The sequence below is a fragment of the Pipra filicauda genome, unplaced genomic scaffold (assembly GCF_003945595.2).
Source record: "Pipra filicauda isolate LSUMZ 115617 unplaced genomic scaffold, ASM394559v2 scaffold121_size3267253_pilon, whole genome shotgun sequence".
Taxonomy (NCBI): domain Eukaryota; kingdom Metazoa; phylum Chordata; class Aves; order Passeriformes; family Pipridae; genus Pipra; species Pipra filicauda.
Window position 1 is genome coordinate 1,377,210 of NW_024103674.1, and position 17,092 is coordinate 1,394,301.

Consider the following 17,092-nt stretch of genomic DNA (forward strand, 5'->3'; position numbering starts at 1 on the left):
CTCTAGATTTTCTCATTGCTTTTCCCATTTTTAACTGTAAAACTCATGACACTAGAGCTCAACTTACTGTCTGACTTGAGTATTTTATGTGTTCCTTTTGATGTTGTACCTAACTATTTAAACTTGTTTGTGAGTTATATATGTCCTAAGCAGCTCTTGTATTTGTAATTGTCACTTCTTAATGTGTGATCTGTTTTGAAAAGCTTTCTTAAATTTGGTTCCATAAAGTACAGTGCTCTCCCTATACAGGGCTGCCTCTGGAGGTGACCTCCTTAGGAGCTAGGATTACTTTGCTGCTGGCTGATTTTTTCCTGAAATGTGATACCATTATTTGTTGCTGTTACAGGAGCTAAAATGTGTCCCCTCTTCTTTTTTTTTTTTTTTTCCTTTCAACTTTTTTTTCTTCTTCCAAAAGAGCAACATGCCATTGCAAACAGAAACCTGCAAGGCTGCTTGGTAATAACCTCCTAAAGCACATGTTAGTTGTAGATTAGTTCCAGCAAGGGCTGTGGGTGATAGCTGAGAGCTCCTGTCTCATCTTATCAAACCACTTGGGAGCCAAAGCTGAAAGGTTTCTGCATACTCCCATCTGTTTGCACAGCTACACTGACATTCTGTGTGAGAATTTCTTCCCACTCAGTTGTTTTGAGTCACCAGTTATTACAGCGACATACAATTATTATTAGCTTTAGCTCCAGAATTAAAAAAATAAAATCACACAAAAAACCCCTTGAACCCACAACAAAAAAACTTCTACCAATACAAAGAAAAGACGCTGGAAAATTGTGGCACATTGACCAGGATTTTAATAATTTCCTCCATGGGGTTTTCATGCTGCTTTTAATAACTAGAACAGGGTGGCTTATTGCAGAGCCAAGGAGAGGGGACCACCTTTTAGTTTCCAATCCATCAGGAAACGAGGAGACCTTATAGAGAGAGCCCGACTGTACTGCTGAGGTTTCCTTACGTCACTTGTACTCCTGGTCTGATTTGCTTCATTTGCTTCTGAACGACACCTAATTTTCTCCATTTAAATGTGACCTCTTACCCATCTCCTACCACAGCCAAGCCATGGATGGAGCTGCTGCTTTCATTATTTTTGTTAATCTGACTAATTTTTCGCATGCGTTTGCTGTGCTCCCTGTCTGTGCAGGACTCTCATAACTAAGGAGGTCGGCAGTGTATCTCTGCGTATGAAACAGGTCGAAGAACTGTGAGTAGGATTAGCCCTTTCTGAACCATGCTGTCTCCATCCTGTCACTGTTCATCCTCCCTTTTGTTCCTTCCTTTGGGAAAGCTGCTCCAAAGAGACCTGGAGGAAGCGATTTCCGCAGTGTGGATTAGTTTAGATGAGTGTGGTGGTCTGCATCTCATCTCACTGGGCACCTCTGTGCTGCTAAATTGGTTCATGGTATTTTCCATCAGGCTGGCTTTGCTTACCAGATGAGGCTTTAATGGTATCTACACTGTTTTCTTTAAAAAGCATCTCTTGCATTCTCTGAGGTGCAGATAGATATAATACTTCGTTTATATGAAATACATACACCAAGTATTACATCACATCTGAATGTCTTAAGAGTTTGGGAAGGGTGGGGCTGTCATGGTTTATCATATAAAATAACATTCATGCTAGGTAGTCAAACAGCATTAGTTTGTTTATATGGGCTTATTTATTTAATTTCAACATTAACTTGAATTTCAAACTTGTGTTGATGTCTCCTGGAAAAAAAAAATCAAGTTTGCATTAGGATCTGGGAAGTTGCTGGGAAATCCAAAGCAAAAGTGTTCACTTGCTGTGCCTGACTGTCTTTTCATAGAGAAGGTATTTCTTGAGAATGAAAAGTGAAAGTGTTATGTAAATCTCTCAGGTGTTGCAAAGCAACTCTGAGGTAAGATCTGCTTCTAAGGGAGTTTTGCCCCAGATCCTCTGTGAGCTTTGCAAGTATTTAATACCTAAATTGTGTGCTGAGGCAAACATCTGCAGTCAGGGCAGGCTTCAAAACAGTGTTTCCTCAAGTCAGGGTAGAAAATTTCTATTCAAACCTAATATGAAAGATTCTTAGTTCCTTTCTATCCAGTCTTAAACCACAGTAGACAGGAAACCACAAAGTCTCTGTTTCCATGGAAGGAGAGCTGATCATCAGTTTGATGTATAGACATCACAGTGTCCTGAGGATTTCCTTCAGCAGGCTTTGTCATCTCTGAGCTATTGGTTAGGAAAATGCTCCAGCACTGAATTTCTCAAGCTAGGAGGTGTAACTGCTCAGTGTTTGCCCCTGTGCTGCAAGATGGGAAATGAAAACATTCCCATTTGAGGCCCCTGCAGGTATCTCAGCAGTGTCTTGTATTATTTGATTTAATGACATCAGAAGGGATTTCTTCATGGCTTAATAATGAGAATTCATTGCTGCTGTTGATCACTGTAGGAGACCAATGTGCAAACTGATTCAGGACATTAAAAACTCATCCAGATGCAGCTTTTAAAACATCTCATCATCTGGGAGACTTAAAATAGGGTAACAGTAAGAATGAGTCTTAAGGGCGTGGCTTTTCTGAATGCAGGTTTTTTTAAAGACAGGCATTTTGCATTGGTAGAGAGATCTAGTTCAATATCAATGCTGCAAAACTGCTGTTGGCTTTTTCAGCAATAGCTTGGAAAAAGTCTCGTAGGACCATCTGTGTGTAGTTGGTTACAAGGAACCAAATAGGAGACATCAGTTTTCTTGTGGTTTTAAATAACTAGCTGGTCTTTTGACCTGTTATTGACCTTTATTCACCTGTTCAGATCAATTTAAACATTTTAGAGGTTTCACTTTGCATTTATTCTAATTTAAATGAGGAGTAATATCACTGATATTGGGAATTCCACAGAAACAAAAAGTGTATGTGGAATGAGTTTCATGGATTTCCCAGTGTTATCAAAGATGTAACACTTTGTTTAAACATTCAGCTATCAAAGATACACACCTTGTTTAAACATTCAGCAGATTTTGCACTGAAAAATGGCTACTTAAGACATTTATGTACAAAAGCTGGGAGGCTGGTGGATTTTAATAACCTGATGGCAAACTTAATGTACTCTAGGGAAAAAATACCTCTTGGAAAGTAAGGGCCTGTGGAGTCATTCCTGCACTGCAGTGATGTTGTGGTTTCAGAATCTACCCTGACCTAAGCTGTGATTTTGAGTTGCATTTTCCCAGTGAGGTGTTGCATGTGGAAGATCTCATTTCGGTGTGCAATCCATGTGGAGGAGAAACATGTACAGTCTGCACTTCCCCAACTACACACGAGTGGCTCGTTCTGTAGCAGAACTTCAGGGATCCTCCACCACTTGGGAAATCCCCATGATCCTACCAGTTCAATCTGACTATGCCTTGCTTCCCTTTCCTGCTTGTTCCAGGTATCACTCCCTCCTGGAGCTGGGAGAAAAACGTAAAGGCATGTTGGAAAAGAGCTGCAAGAAGTTTATGCTGTTCCGTGAGGCCAATGAGCTGCAGCAGTGGATCAATGAGAAGGAGGCAGCTCTCACCAGCGAGGAAGTGGGGGCTGACCTGGAGCAGGTGGAGGTGCTACAGAAGAAATTTGATGATTTCCAGAAGGTGTGTTATAATAATAATAATGTGTGTGTTAGTTTTGGCCTTTCCCTTCAGGCTTTCTGATCGTGTATCCATGACAATTTCTCGTAGTTGAGGAGGAAACATGGCTTTGATCGGAAATAAAAAGGTATATAGGAATTTTTCTTTTCATATTGTGAGGATAGAGAGAATCTCACATTCAAATGTCATCAGTTTGATTACAGTCCCCAGGTTGCTGCAGGCTTCCCAGCTCCCAGAGAACTGAAACTCTTTCAATACATTCCAATATAGAATCTGCCAAGCTTTGGAGGAATTTCAGTTTGTGTAAAGCGTGACCTTCAGTTAAGCTGTTCCTCTTCCTTTGTGTTGAAAGGATAGAGGCATTTTGTTTTCCATCTGTGGAGTTTTTTCCCAAGATATGGGAAAAAAAAAAAATCTCTGCTTCAAAATGCTGGTAGGCTTTTGGATTTGGAGGTTTTCTCCCAAGGTTTGCAGTGTTTTTTTCCGTTGTGTGAGTTGTGAATGAATTGCTTGAGCAGATGTATTTATTTTGTCCACTTTGCTAAGATACTGAGCGCTGAAATGCAAAGATGCTTGACCTTAAACGTTGGAAAAGACAGTGATTTAACAGTTCTGTGGATATTCTCATGTTTAGAGCTTGAAAGTTGGCTAAGAAACAGTTAGAGCCAACCTAGTGAAAAAGGTGAAAAGACAAACAGCAGTTACTGGATTTGGGCTCTTCTAAAATAAGCTAATGGTTGCAATTAAAATATGTCACCTATTAAAACTGAAATGCAAGTTCTCCAGTACCATTTTTAGCCAAGTTTCCTTTCTGGTTCACAGAAAGCTCTCTGTGAATCAGTTTGACTGGAAGCATTTAAGTGTTGCAGTAAAATCACTTCTGAAGTTGTCCTTTAGCTAATTCAGGCAGTAACATGAGTTTGATCTTCACGTTGGCCATGCTGTGTATCTGGAAATCAAGAGTAGATTCCATTCCTGATTGTCCACTAACTTTATGGACAACTCTGAGAGTATGTTTCTTTACCCCACTGATGCCTGGCACGGGCAGCTGGGATCCCCTGGCACAGGCACTCATCCCACTGGGAATTTAAGGATTCTCTGTGCTCAATTCCTGCTGTTCTCACACTGGGCACCCCTGCTGAGCCAGTTTCTTCCACATGTTTTCCCTGGGTGAATGTTAATGCTGTTGGTATTTCCCTTTCTGTGCAGGATCTGAAAGCGAACGAGTCACGTCTGAAGGACATAAACAAGGTTGCCAAGGATCTGGAGTCAGAGGGGCTCATGGCAGATGAAGTACAAGCAGTACAGCAACAGGTCCTCTTTTTCTCTAAATTAATCTGATCTAGAGAAGCAAAAAAAATTCCTTTTTTTTTTTTTTTTTTTTGCCTGTTATCTTTGCCTGGCATTGCAAGATTCAGGCTGTTCATTTTTGCTTTCTGGTGTGATGACAGTGATATTCTAACCAGAGATGTCTAATGCCTGTTCTGTAGTGTGGCCATCACAAAAGGCCCCTAAAGTTATTTTTTTTTTTAATAATGCTAGAGCAAGTTGCACCATCTAGAGCTTTTCTTCTTTTTTTAGAAATGGAAAGTCTTTACAATAATATTAAAACTCGCAAAGGATCCATGCATTTACTTCTCTTCATATAAACTTGAAATTCAGCCTTTATTTATTTGCAGGAAAAATAATGGGGGGAAAAAGAGAAAGACATTGAGCTCAGCTTAGAGTGGAGGGGTTTTATGGGTTTTCTGTTCTGCTTTTTTTTAGTAATGTACCTATTTTTTTGCCAGCTTTTTATGTACTTGTGCTGTTTCTGTAATAATTCTGTCCCCTGCCAACAGACTATTTAGCAGATTGTTTATTTTGTGAGCTCTAAGATGGTGTGTAGATGGTCAAACAGTCACATTCCCATTCCTGCTACACATTTAGGTTGTGTGAGCAGTGTTTGGCTCAACAACATGCTGGTAGCTAATTTGTAGAGGGATGGAAGCACATCTCCTGCTATCTGTCCTTTTTAAAAACGAGGAAAAATGTTCTTTCTGTTAGAAAATAAGTTGTTTCTGTTTGTCTTTTCTCCTTTGCAGGAAGTCTATGGGATGATGCCCAGGGTGAGTGTTAATTCTGAGGTGGATGGTATGGCAATTGTACAAGGTTTGGGATGTACAAGTGGAAGTTCAGCCGTGATTGTGGTTCATTCCCATGCTGGAATTCACTAATGACCTTGAATGGACATACAAAGATTATCTTATCTTTGATCCCTTTGTTTCCTCGGTGTCTTGCCCCTCATCACAAATCTAAGCAAGCAGGATAACTCAAACTGATACAAATAAATATGTGTACAAATGTATTTACTCTGTTAAGGGTTGAACATGGAAATCTTTCAAAGATTTTTTATTTTTTAATATATTCTGATAGTTTTAGATTCTGCTTCACATTTAAAGCTGTTTCTTCACATTTTTAAACAGGATGAAACTGATTCTAAGACAGCCTCTCCCTGGAAGGTAGGTGTCATCACTTAGCAGCAACAACAGGAAAATAAAACCAAAACTACAGCACATCATCTTTTTTTGGACCATACACTTCTGTGCCACAGAAATTGCCAACAGTCTGCTTTTACCTCTCTGCTGCAAAACTATTTTGGTTTGAGCTTGTACTCTTAAGACTGATTCCAGTTTTTATACCAACATTTTTAGGTACTGCATGGCCACTAGTTCTGAAATAATCTCTGTTCACTTTGCATGAATTCTTTTCTTTCTGCTTGCTACATCAAAGAGGTTTTCATTCCTGACAGTCAAAACCATTTCTGTCAATATTCCTTTAGTAAGGAATATGCTGTATTTGTCTTCCAGTAGTCATCTCCAGCTCATTTTCTTCAATAGTTAGAAGAAGCCTTTCTCCATTCATTACTGACTTACAATGGAATTGCTGTCACCTGCTGATGCACAAAAATATCTTAAATATTTTTTACATTATCCAACATTGCGCTTTTCCCTAGTATTTCACTCCCATGTTTTATATTTAACATCCACCCTCTTCAGCCTTAAAGCTGCTTGTACATCTTTTAAGCTGTGTGAATGTGGGAAAGCCAGATCAGTGTGCAATATTTTGAGAGCATTGTGGAAAATGCACCATCTCAGTAAGAACTGGAAATTTGTAAAGGAATTTTCTGCACATATTCTAAACATGTACACTGGATTTTAAGAGTCTCATAGTAACTTAACAAACTATGATTAAGAGTTTGGGGTTTTTTAATTCATTTATTGAATGTTGCCTTTAAATTTTCCTCTCCTTGTTTGCTTCAGTTTGCACAAGACAATACTCACTTATAAATTTGAAACTATTTTTACTGTGTTCTCTAATACCTTAGGCAATTGCAACCAATTTTTCTTAATTGCTTTTGTAATTTACTTACATTGACTTTCTTATTGTTTTTTGATTTTTTTTTTTTAATTTGATTTTTAAGGAGTTGTCCCTCAGGCTGATTTTGGCTTTGGTTGGTCAGAGTTGACTCTAATGCTGTATTTTTTATTTCTTCCTTTTTCACCCAGTCTGCACGTTTGATGGTACACACTGTGGCAACCTTCAACTCAATCAAGGTAATTATACAACACTTTCTGAGCTGATTTAAAAGCTGGGAATGTTTTTTACTCTCTTTTTCCATAGTCTTTGTCTTTCATTAAGCTTCATAAACCCTTTTGAATCAACTTCCTGAAAGAAGCATTGGCATATACAGCATTTGCTTATCAAATTACATCAATATCTTACTATATAAATAGAATAATTTGGTTTTACATCTCAGGAGAAACCCTTAAATTATTTAATTAGGCTATCTGAATTTGTGCATTCTTCTGGAATGAAGCAGAATGTAGGAACCTTCACCTGCGGTGAAAGGCCAGCCTTGACTTTCTTCTCCTCTTCCTCAGGAGCTGAATGAGCGCTGGAGGTCTCTGCAGCAGTTGGCAGAGGAGAGGAGCCAGTTGTTGGGCAGTGCCCATGAGGTCCAGAGATTCCACAGGTGAGGTGTTTGTATCATATTTAGTCGTGACTCACTCAAATGCTTTTGACTGTTAAGAGCTCTAAAATATAGTGGGGCTTGTTCTAATCTTATTTCAACTCCCAGCTTGTTCAGTGGAAGGTGGTCCAACAAGAACTCTTTATATTTTACTAGGAAAAGAAAGGCTTGTTAACACTGGAAACATGGAATTGCTGTGGGCTTGGGAGGTCTGGACTAGTCTCCTATTTTGCCAAAGTTCACTTGTGTCATTTTGGGAAATATTTAATAGAGCATTAACTACATGAGCTTCTCTAGATATTGGCAACCTGCAGGTATCAGAGGTCCTGGTATGAGCTCTGTTTTAATGGTCTTTTGCCTTCCCTTCCTTCAAACCAGAGATGCTGATGAAACCAAAGAATGGATAGAAGAGAAGAATCAGGCATTAAATACAGACAACTATGGGCATGACCTGGCCAGTGTTCAGGCTCTGCAGCGAAAGCATGAAGGCTTTGAGAGAGACCTGGCAGCTCTGGGAGACAAGGTGAGATTTGTGAGGAGGACAAGCCCAAAAGCTTTCTTTTTCTCCAGCAGAAATGAGTGAACTAAAGCAAAGTTTCTGTCTGTCTTCATTATTTCCTTTTCTCTAATTCCAGGTGAATTCTCTTGGTGAAACTGCCCAGCGTCTCATCCAGTCACACCCGGAATCTGCTGAAGATCTCCAAGAAAAATGTACTGAGCTGAATCAGGCTTGGAATAGTCTGGGAAAACGTGCTGACCAGCGCAAAGAGAAGCTTGGAGATTCTCATGACCTGCAGCGTTTCCTCAGTGACTTCAGGTAAAGATTCCCCTCCTCAATTTGTCTGTTTTATTATTAGTGAAGTATATGTGGCTTATTGTTCCACAGGAACATTTCTGGGGTGGTTCAGAAAAGGACTGTTTTCCCTGTTCTGACTTCTTTCAGTGGAGGGATGGAAAAATTCCCTATTAATGTGTGTTCACAGGGACCTTATGTCTTGGATCAATGGAATCCGGGGCCTGGTCTCCTCAGATGAACTTGCAAAGGATGTGACTGGAGCTGAAGCTTTATTGGAAAGGCACCAGGTATGTGAAAGATAAGTGTATCATGAACATCAACAGATGTTTTTTCCTGACACTTTCCAATCAGAATTCCCAAAATAGATAATTTCCAGCTCTGCCATCTGGTTATTGACCAAGGCACCTCTTGCAGGAACACCGCACGGAAATAGATGCAAGGGCTGGCACTTTCCAGGCATTTGAACAGTTTGGACAACAACTCCTGGCCCATGGACACTATGCCAGCCCAGAGATCAAGGAGAAACTGGACACTCTGGACCAAGAACGGACAGACCTGGAGAAGGCCTGGGTGCAGCGCAGAATGATGCTGGACCAGTGCCTGGAGCTACAGGTATGTGCTGCAGTTTGGAAAAGAAAAATAATTCCTCTTTCCATAAGAAGGTTTACTCTCTCATGGTGGTGAGCAGTGCTCTTGGTCTGTCTTGCTCATGCTCTGGAGTTTTCTCTCCCCAGCTGTTCCATCGGGACTGTGAACAGGCTGAGAACTGGATGGCTGCCCGGGAGGCTTTCCTGAACACAGAGGATAAAGGAGACTCCTTGGACAGCGTGGAGGCACTCATCAAGAAACATGAAGATTTTGATAAAGCAATCAATGTCCAGGTGAGGAGTGTAGCTGGAGTACAGGGAAAATAGTTTAGTTTTCCTGATGTGGATTATCAGCAAAAAAAGTCCCTGCCAAATGTGACTTCTAAAGTTCAGCTCCAACTATTCAGCCATGTGAGATCTGCTGTAGATGTTTAGAAGCAGCTTATGCAGATTTTGTTGCCTACAGACAATTTCTACAGACAGTGTAGAAATAGTGGCAAATACCTGTGTAAATCTTTCACTGATTCAAAGTTATTGTGTTACTTTTTTTTTTTTTTTAAACAGAAAAAAAAGGTATATTTCTAGTCTCCTGTAACAGAAAGCTGCCTAGATTGATTGGGGGATGATACCAAGTCCGAAAGATACTTTTTTCCTAAATGCCACAGGTGAAAGGTGTTCTGAAGTTGAACTCTGCAGTCCCGCGGAAGACAGACTTCCTTTAGAGTCACATTTGCAATGCTGCGTATTTAAAGAAGAAAAAAAGCCTTATTCTGTCGCAATCACTTGATGTTAAGGAGCCACAGTTCTAATTTATGGCTTCTGTGTTTACCAGGAGGAGAAGATTGCTGTGCTGCAGTCCTTTGCTGACCAGCTGATCGCTGCAGATCATTACGCCAAAGGCGTCATCGCCAACCGGCGCAACGAGGTCCTGGACAGGTCAGTGCTGCCCTGGGAGGTGAGGTCAGGCACTGACTGAAAGGAAATGCTCCTTGGTGACCTTCTGTAGCTCTCGAAGGTGATGCCACCTGTGGATTTAGTGTTTCATTCCTGTATATTAAATTTCTACAGGTGGCTCCGTCTGAAAGCTCAAATGATCGAGAAGAGGTCGAAGCTGGGAGAGTCTCAGACGCTCCAGCAGTTCAGTCGGGATGTGGATGAAATAGAAGCTTGGATCAGTGAGAAGCTCCAAACTGCAAGTGATGAGTCCTACAAGGATCCCACAAACATCCAGGTGAATGTGGTTCTCGGCTCAAAAATTAAAATACAAGTTTTAACTTTGCAAAGCCCGCCTCTGGTTTGAAAATCCATGCTCAGGAATTCTTGTTCAGAGATAACAGTGATACATCATGTTGGACATGGTCTCCTTTTAACAAGGAGAAAATGAAAGTTATATTATGCATGAAAGGAGACCCAAAATAGAGCTCACTTGGTAATTATTCATGTGTTGTAATTAATTATTCATGCATATAATTAATAAGATATGTGGTATCTGCAGCAGCACGTTTCCTAAAGAAGCCCAGGGAAACCCAAGTAGCTGTTCTGTCTCTCTCCCATCATCTAGACAATAAAATAAGGAAATGGAGTTCTTGGGTCTCATCTCTATCTTGTTATAAAATGTGAAGTCTCGTTTATTTTTCAGTAATAAGGAATAAAGTTACCTCTTATGTTTTAATATTGGTTTATGAAGTAGTATGAATGAACTGAACTACTTCTCTCAATCTGTTTTATAGCTTTCCAAACTGCTGGTAAGTAGTTTGGACTAGCCCTGGTATGTGAATTTATTTTCTTTGCATTTCTGTGTGAGCCCAAGCTCTGGTTGCTGCTCCATCCATCAGTTCATGCAATCTCTTCGTTTTCTGTTAGTTCTTGACCTCCATCCAGGTTCAGCTGTTGATCCTGTGTTATGGGTGTGGCTTTTTTGTTAATGCCTATTCAGCATCATTTATTTATGTATTTGTTTTGCAGGTGTTCTGCATGATCTGTTTAATTTGTGGTGTGTTAGTGATATAGTGTGGGCTTTTTTAGGAGTTAGCCCATAGGAAAATGGAATTCTATCCTCCTTTTTCAGAGGTTTGGCTGTTTGGCCTGTCATCCCCTTGTCTGATCATCACTGGGGATGATTTAACACATGACATAATGCCAGTGCTGTTGGCCTGTGTTTGTAGAATTGAATGCTGAAGATGGAGGATTCAATAAATGACAGACCTACATGGCTTAATTCTTGCAGGAGTAGCATAGAAGGGAATCATACAGAAAGAACACTCCAGAAAAAAATATGTACCAGATGGAAAGCTGACAGCACTTGTAAGAATACAAGAAATGGAGTAAAATGAGGATATATGGAGGGACAAGACAGAACAAAGAAAGGGGAAGCTAATGAGTAGGAAAGGAAAGGATCATTTGTCACTTTAGGCTGTAGTACATTAAATTGCTATTACTTTTAGCTGAAAAAAAATGAGAATTTTATATTAAACTAGAAAGGCTTGTCTGTGATTTGTTGTCATGGTAATTATATGGAGATATGCAATTGGCAGCTTTTAAATTGAATTTTCCATGTTGGTAGATGTAGCTTTGAAGGATATGTTTTTGTAATCTCAGTTTTTGGGATTTACAGTTCCCAAAATGAAGCAGTTCATGCAGAATTTCTCATGCCAGCGCTATAGTATTTCCCCTCTTTTATTTTTAATCTAACATTTCCTTTCATTCCATTCTCTCAGGGCACTCTCTACCCATGTCCAATGTTCCTCACGTTTCCAGTTTATACTTGCAAATTCTGTCCTGTCACTTTTGTGCTCTTGTCATATTCCTGGTGGGTGGATGGATCATGGATATATGAGAGAGCTGCACACTCCCTCCCACACCAAGGCTCCTGTTGTTCTCATGGTGCTCTCAACTTGGCAGAGAAAGATTTTTACCAAATAATTCAGTTTGCTTTTATAGAGGTTTTTGGCTGTTAATTCATTATTTATATATATATATAAAGTGGTCGTGTATGACTTTGACTAATATCAAAACTGCAGAAAGCAGGTAGGCTGGAGCAGTGATTTCTCTTAATTACCTGTAGATTAGGAAGGGAAATAGAAACTTGTGCAGTTACTATAAGAGTAGAAAGGATGATCTGCTACACTCAGGGGAGGTGTAATGGCTGCTTTTCAAAGGGTTGCATTGAAAATGAGGAAGCTTTACTGCAGTACCAGCTCAGCTCAACACAAGCAATGTTCCACAGGCACCTGTGAATGCAGAAGGTGTTGCCTGAGTTCTGTGTATCAGCTCACCCAGAGCTTTGCCAGGTCAAAGCTTGATGGTCACTCAGAGTAAACATTCCCACTGAGAGAGAACTTCCTCAGCTCAGCCTGTGTGCAAACCTCTTGACGACAACTGAGCCCATGAGAACAACTGAGGAGCCCTTTGCTGGTCTCTGACAGTTTGGTTTTTGTCCTTGCAGAGCAAACACCAGAAGCACCAGGCCTTCGAGGCCGAGCTCCACGCCAACGCCGACCGGATCCGCGGGGTCATCGACATGGGCAACTCCCTCATCGAGAGGGGAGCGTGTGCCGGCAGCGAGGACGCTGTGAAGGTGGGAACAGCAAGTCTTCCTTAGCTTTTCCTTTCAGTGTTTGGATAACTGAGGGAGGAGAGGGTCCCTCTAAAACAAATCTTGTTTATAGAAGCTTTTGTATTTCAACCGCACAGCAGAAGCCAGGTGGATCGCTGTGCTTTGGTTCTCAGGGATGAGGAGTTTTCCTGATTTTTTGATTGGGATGTTGAACTGTATTACATTTAGGCAGCATGAAATAATGACTGTCATTTATATATCTGGAATCAACAGCCAAAGTTGCACCATATTCTGGCTTTGCATTTATGAGAACTTTATTCTTTTTGGTGTTTATTTATCTTTTCCATTTTCTCACAGGCACGTCTGGCTGCCCTGGCTGACCAGTGGCAGTTCCTGGTGCAGAAATCAGCAGAGAAGAGTCAGAAACTGAAAGAAGCTAATAAACAACAAAATTTCAATACTGGAATCAAGGACTTCGACTTTTGGCTTTCAGAGGTAATTAAGATGGGAATTAATTACTTGCAAGACTTGTTTTTCTAATTTTTCATTCCCTTTGCTGATGTTAGGGTTTGTGGAGGATTGTCAACCTTTGAGCACGTCTAGGTTTATTTTTTTTTTAAATCTTTATTACTAATAAAAATCTTGTGAATGTGTCCATGTTATTAAACTGTAAGGTGAAAAGAAGCAAATTTGCACAGAACCTTTTAGGTATTAAAAAGATGACAAGGGAAAGGTTTACCCACACTGTAGAAAATTGAGAATTTGGACAGTTTTAAAGCATTATAATTTCAAGGAGTTTGTGAAAACACAATTTGGTCCCCATTCCTTTTTTCCTTCTCCATCTCCAGGTGGAGGCTTTGTTGGCATCTGAAGACTATGGGAAGGACTTGGCATCCGTTAACAACCTTCTGAAAAAACACCAGTTACTGGAAGCTGATATATCTGCTCATGAGGTATTACTTTCTCTTCGGTTTTGGGAGATAAATCATAGTCATAAATTCTATAGTTACCACTTTGGTACCTGCTGCAGTCACAGACTTATTATTAAAAACTGACAGGGTCAGGTTTTTTTTATTAAAAACTGAACAGTCAGGGTCTGATTTGTATCCTGACACAACAAGCACAGGAATGAGATCCAAGCGATTCCCACTTTCTCTCCCCCACGTGTCCAGGACCGGCTGAAGGACCTGAACAGTCAGGCTGACAGTCTGATGACCAGCAGTGCTTTTGACACTTCCCAAGTCAAGGATAAACGGGAGACCATCAACGGGCGCTTCCAGAGGATCAAGAGCATGGCAGCCGCTCGTCGGGCCAGGCTCAACGAGTCCCACCGGCTGCACCAGTTCTTCCGCGACATGGACGACGAGGAGTCCTGGATCAAGTGGGTGTTCTGGAAGTTCTAAGCTTGGGGGCATGTTCTTAGTGCCAGTGACACTCACAGCCTGTAGTGTGGCTTTACAGCTGCCTTTCCACAAGTGTGGGTCTTTACAACAAATCACCTTTTGCTCCCATTCCAGGAAAACCCAAGTTTGGCTTCTTATTTACAGTTTTCTTTGGTCAGATCCCAGTAAGCAGAAAAATAACACTATTTAGACTCAAACCAAATAACTGAAATTTGACTCTAGTCTCCTTAGGAAAGATCCTACCAAGAATTCAAACCTTTTTTCAGTTTCAAGTACTTTTTTAATTCTACGCAGTTGTAGTAATTAATCAAATCTTTTTGCATATTGATGTTAGTACCTTGGGAGGAGGGAAAGAAATGAGCTGATAGAAATCATTCCAACTGGAGCACTTCTTTTAGAACAAGCAAACAAAAAATTGGGCAACAGCAGGTAAACTTTACAAAAGGCCATCTATATTTTTAAAAAGAAAACAGTAGAGACATTCTGGCCTTCAGAGATGAATTACAGACCCTTTGTCACCTCCTTTCTTTCTACCACATGATATCCCTGGATGTACTAATAACTCATGTGCACACAAGTTTTTACAGCCAGGATTTTTGTGCTGTGTCAGGCAGTTCCTTATTTGGAGTTTAAGGGGTTTTTTTGTCAGGTTTGACATTCAGAAGTAATTTTAAAATTCTGTCTTTCTCTGTTCTCTCTTGAATTTAGAGAGAAGAAGCTGTTGGTTAGCTCAGAGGACTATGGCAGAGACCTGACTGGGGTGCAGAACCTGAGGAAGAAACACAAGCGCTTGGAAGCAGAATTAGCTGCCCATGAACCAGCTATCCAGGTAAATCCCTCTCCTTGACATGTGTCTCTATAAGCAGCACCTCTCTTGCTTGTGGCAGAGATAAAGCCACAATAGGTTTGCTGGAACCCAAACAATAAATAGGAGGAGAGCAGGTGATGTTCTGTTAACTGTGTGTTTCTCTGCAGGGTGTTCTGGACACGGGCAAGAAGCTTTCAGATGACAACACAATTGGAAAGGAGGAGATACAGCAGAGACTGGCTCAGTTTGTGGATCACTGGAAAGAGTTAAAACAGTTGGCAGCTGCTAGGTAATGAATGTCTGTAAAATTCAGTATTAATTAAAACAGTTACATAATGACCAGATTTATTGAATTTCAGAGGTTTAGGGTATGAGTCACATATTGCTGATGAAAGGCTCTAAAAGACTATTGTCAATGTTCCTCAGTAGAAACATGAGTCTGTTTGTGGTGTATGTTGTGTTTAGCCTTTTCTTGCACCAGTTGGAAACCACAGACTTGAAATCAACTGGCTTTAATCCATTACCAGGAGGTTTTTCTGAATAGAAACTGTTGGGAGATGGTTTCCTTTGGTCCTTTGGCAGCTGCAGGCTTTGTGGTCCAGGGAATTCTTGGAGCTGCAGCTGGAGGAGAGAAGTGTGAATGGTTGTGTGCTTGGGGTTCAGGCTCTGCACATTTATCTCACCTAAAAGCCATAAAGCAACAGTGACAAGTTTTACCTTCCCCACACAGGGGTCAGCGTCTGGAGGAGTCTCTGGAGTACCAGCAGTTTGTAGCAAATGTTGAGGAGGAAGAAGCCTGGATCAATGAGAAAATGACATTAGTAGCTAGTGAGGACTATGGGGACACACTGGCTGCTATCCAGGTATGGAGGAAGCTGTCAGCACTTTGTTGTTATTGCATTATTGTTGGTTAGAGCATAACAAAGCTCTGAGCTGGAAAGACAGTTAAAGAAGAGGTTATTGTTGGCTCTTTTTGAAGACCTACATTGTAAAAAAACATGAATGCTAGCCGATTAATAACAATTACTTCTTAATAAATGGTGAGAAAGTATTTTTACAAGTGCCTGTGTCTTACATTTGCAGGGCTTGCTGAAGAAGCACGAGGCATTTGAGACCGACTTTACTGTGCACAAGGACAGAGTGAACGACGTCTGTGCTAACGGGGAGGATCTCATTAAAAAGGTGAGCACAAACTGGTAAAGAGAAACCTTCAAAGGCTCCCCAGGACATCTCCACCTCACAGCAGATTCGCTCTTCTCTGTCATCTCTTTGAAAAGAGCTCTTAGTCACTTTTTTGCAGCTGAATAAGCTGTGGGTGTTTTGCTTTCAAAGATGTTTCTCAGACAAGAGCTTTCAGCTGAAGTCCTTGCTCTGTCACCAATGTCCTGGATGCCTCAAGTGACCTTAACATCATAAGGGATGCTTTGTTTTTTCCCCCTGTCATGTAGAACAATCACCACGAGGCAAACATCACTGCCAAGATGAAGGGGCTCAGAGGAAAGGTGTCAGATCTGGAGAAAGCAGCAGCTCAGAGGAAAGCCAAACTAGATGAGAACTCAGCCTTCCTCCAGTTCAACTGGAAAGCAGATGTGGTGGAGTCATGGATAGGTATGTTCTGTACTGGAGCACAGTATTTAGTCCCAAACAAACTGTAATGCTCCTTTATTTCCAGAGATCTCCAGTAGCTCCTCACTTGCTGTTGTAACAAGCAGACCTAAACCCAGAGTAATCAGCAGTGCTGTTCCTGATCCATTCTTTTGTGGCAACCTGATTTGGAATAGAGGGAATATTTGAGATGGAGAAATGACATTTTTACAAAATCTGTTTATAATTTCCCAGGTGAGAAGGAAAACAGTCTGAAGACAGATGACTATGGACGTGACCTCTCCTCAGTGCAAACCCTGCTCACCAAACAGGTCAGTGCTGCTGCTGCTGCCACCCAATGAGGCATGGAGACAACAGGGGAACTCTTCTGCAGTACACAAGAATGTATGCAGGATATTGAAAAGTCTAAATAAAAATACGATCTAAAATATGTTTTGTTCTTTTAATTCTCCAGGAGACTTTTGATGCTGGCCTTCAGGCCTTCCAGCAGGAGGGAATTGCAAACATCACTGCTCTGAAAGACCAGCTGCTGGCAGCCAAGCACATCCAGTCCAAGGCCATCGAGGCCCGGCACGCTTCCCTGATGAAACGCTGGAATCAGCTGCTTGCTAACTCTGCTGCCAGAAAAAAGAAACTCCTGGAGGCTCAGGAGCATTTCAGAAAGGTGCGTGGCCAAGCAGGGGGCTACAAAAATCTGATTGTGCACTTTATAAAAAACAGACACTTGCA

General features: G+C 41.0%; 1 protein-coding gene and 1 long non-coding RNA gene across 5 annotated transcripts in view; one reads left to right on the forward strand and one right to left on the reverse strand.

The window, feature by feature from the left end:
- Window positions 1-17,092, forward strand: part of SPTAN1 (spectrin alpha, non-erythrocytic 1) — a 47,890-nt gene that overhangs the window by 22,816 nt on the left and 7,982 nt on the right. Inside the window, exons 23-48 of one of the 4 annotated variants that reach the window (XM_039387791.1) lie at window positions 1,154-1,213; window positions 3,401-3,599; window positions 4,806-4,910; window positions 5,681-5,704; window positions 6,062-6,097; window positions 7,145-7,192; window positions 7,520-7,611; window positions 7,987-8,131; window positions 8,244-8,425; window positions 8,592-8,691; window positions 8,819-9,016; window positions 9,139-9,285; window positions 9,824-9,927; window positions 10,060-10,222; window positions 10,722-10,736; window positions 12,437-12,568; window positions 12,905-13,042; window positions 13,396-13,500; window positions 13,720-13,928; window positions 14,659-14,779; window positions 14,926-15,047; window positions 15,489-15,621; window positions 15,842-15,940; window positions 16,207-16,366; window positions 16,598-16,674; window positions 16,818-17,027. In XM_039387791.1, the coding sequence (XP_039243725.1) occupies window positions 1,154-1,213; window positions 3,401-3,599; window positions 4,806-4,910; window positions 5,681-5,704; window positions 6,062-6,097; window positions 7,145-7,192; window positions 7,520-7,611; window positions 7,987-8,131; window positions 8,244-8,425; window positions 8,592-8,691; window positions 8,819-9,016; window positions 9,139-9,285; window positions 9,824-9,927; window positions 10,060-10,222; window positions 10,722-10,736; window positions 12,437-12,568; window positions 12,905-13,042; window positions 13,396-13,500; window positions 13,720-13,928; window positions 14,659-14,779; window positions 14,926-15,047; window positions 15,489-15,621; window positions 15,842-15,940; window positions 16,207-16,366; window positions 16,598-16,674; window positions 16,818-17,027 (3,124 nt within the window). The remainder of the gene's footprint in view (window positions 1-1,153; window positions 1,214-3,400; window positions 3,600-4,805; window positions 4,911-5,680; window positions 5,705-6,061; window positions 6,098-7,144; window positions 7,193-7,519; window positions 7,612-7,986; window positions 8,132-8,243; window positions 8,426-8,591; window positions 8,692-8,818; window positions 9,017-9,138; window positions 9,286-9,823; window positions 9,928-10,059; window positions 10,223-10,721; window positions 10,737-12,436; window positions 12,569-12,904; window positions 13,043-13,395; window positions 13,501-13,719; window positions 13,929-14,658; window positions 14,780-14,925; window positions 15,048-15,488; window positions 15,622-15,841; window positions 15,941-16,206; window positions 16,367-16,597; window positions 16,675-16,817; window positions 17,028-17,092) is intronic. The other 3 variants (XM_039387793.1, XM_039387799.1, XM_039387800.1) reach the window with 3 other exon arrangements.
- On the reverse strand, window positions 5,972-8,716 carry LOC120324563. Its single transcript, XR_005565971.1, has 2 exons — window positions 7,476-8,716; window positions 5,972-6,528 (listed from the first exon to the last, which is right to left on the reverse strand). It is a non-coding gene; the product is annotated as an uncharacterized LOC120324563 (long non-coding RNA).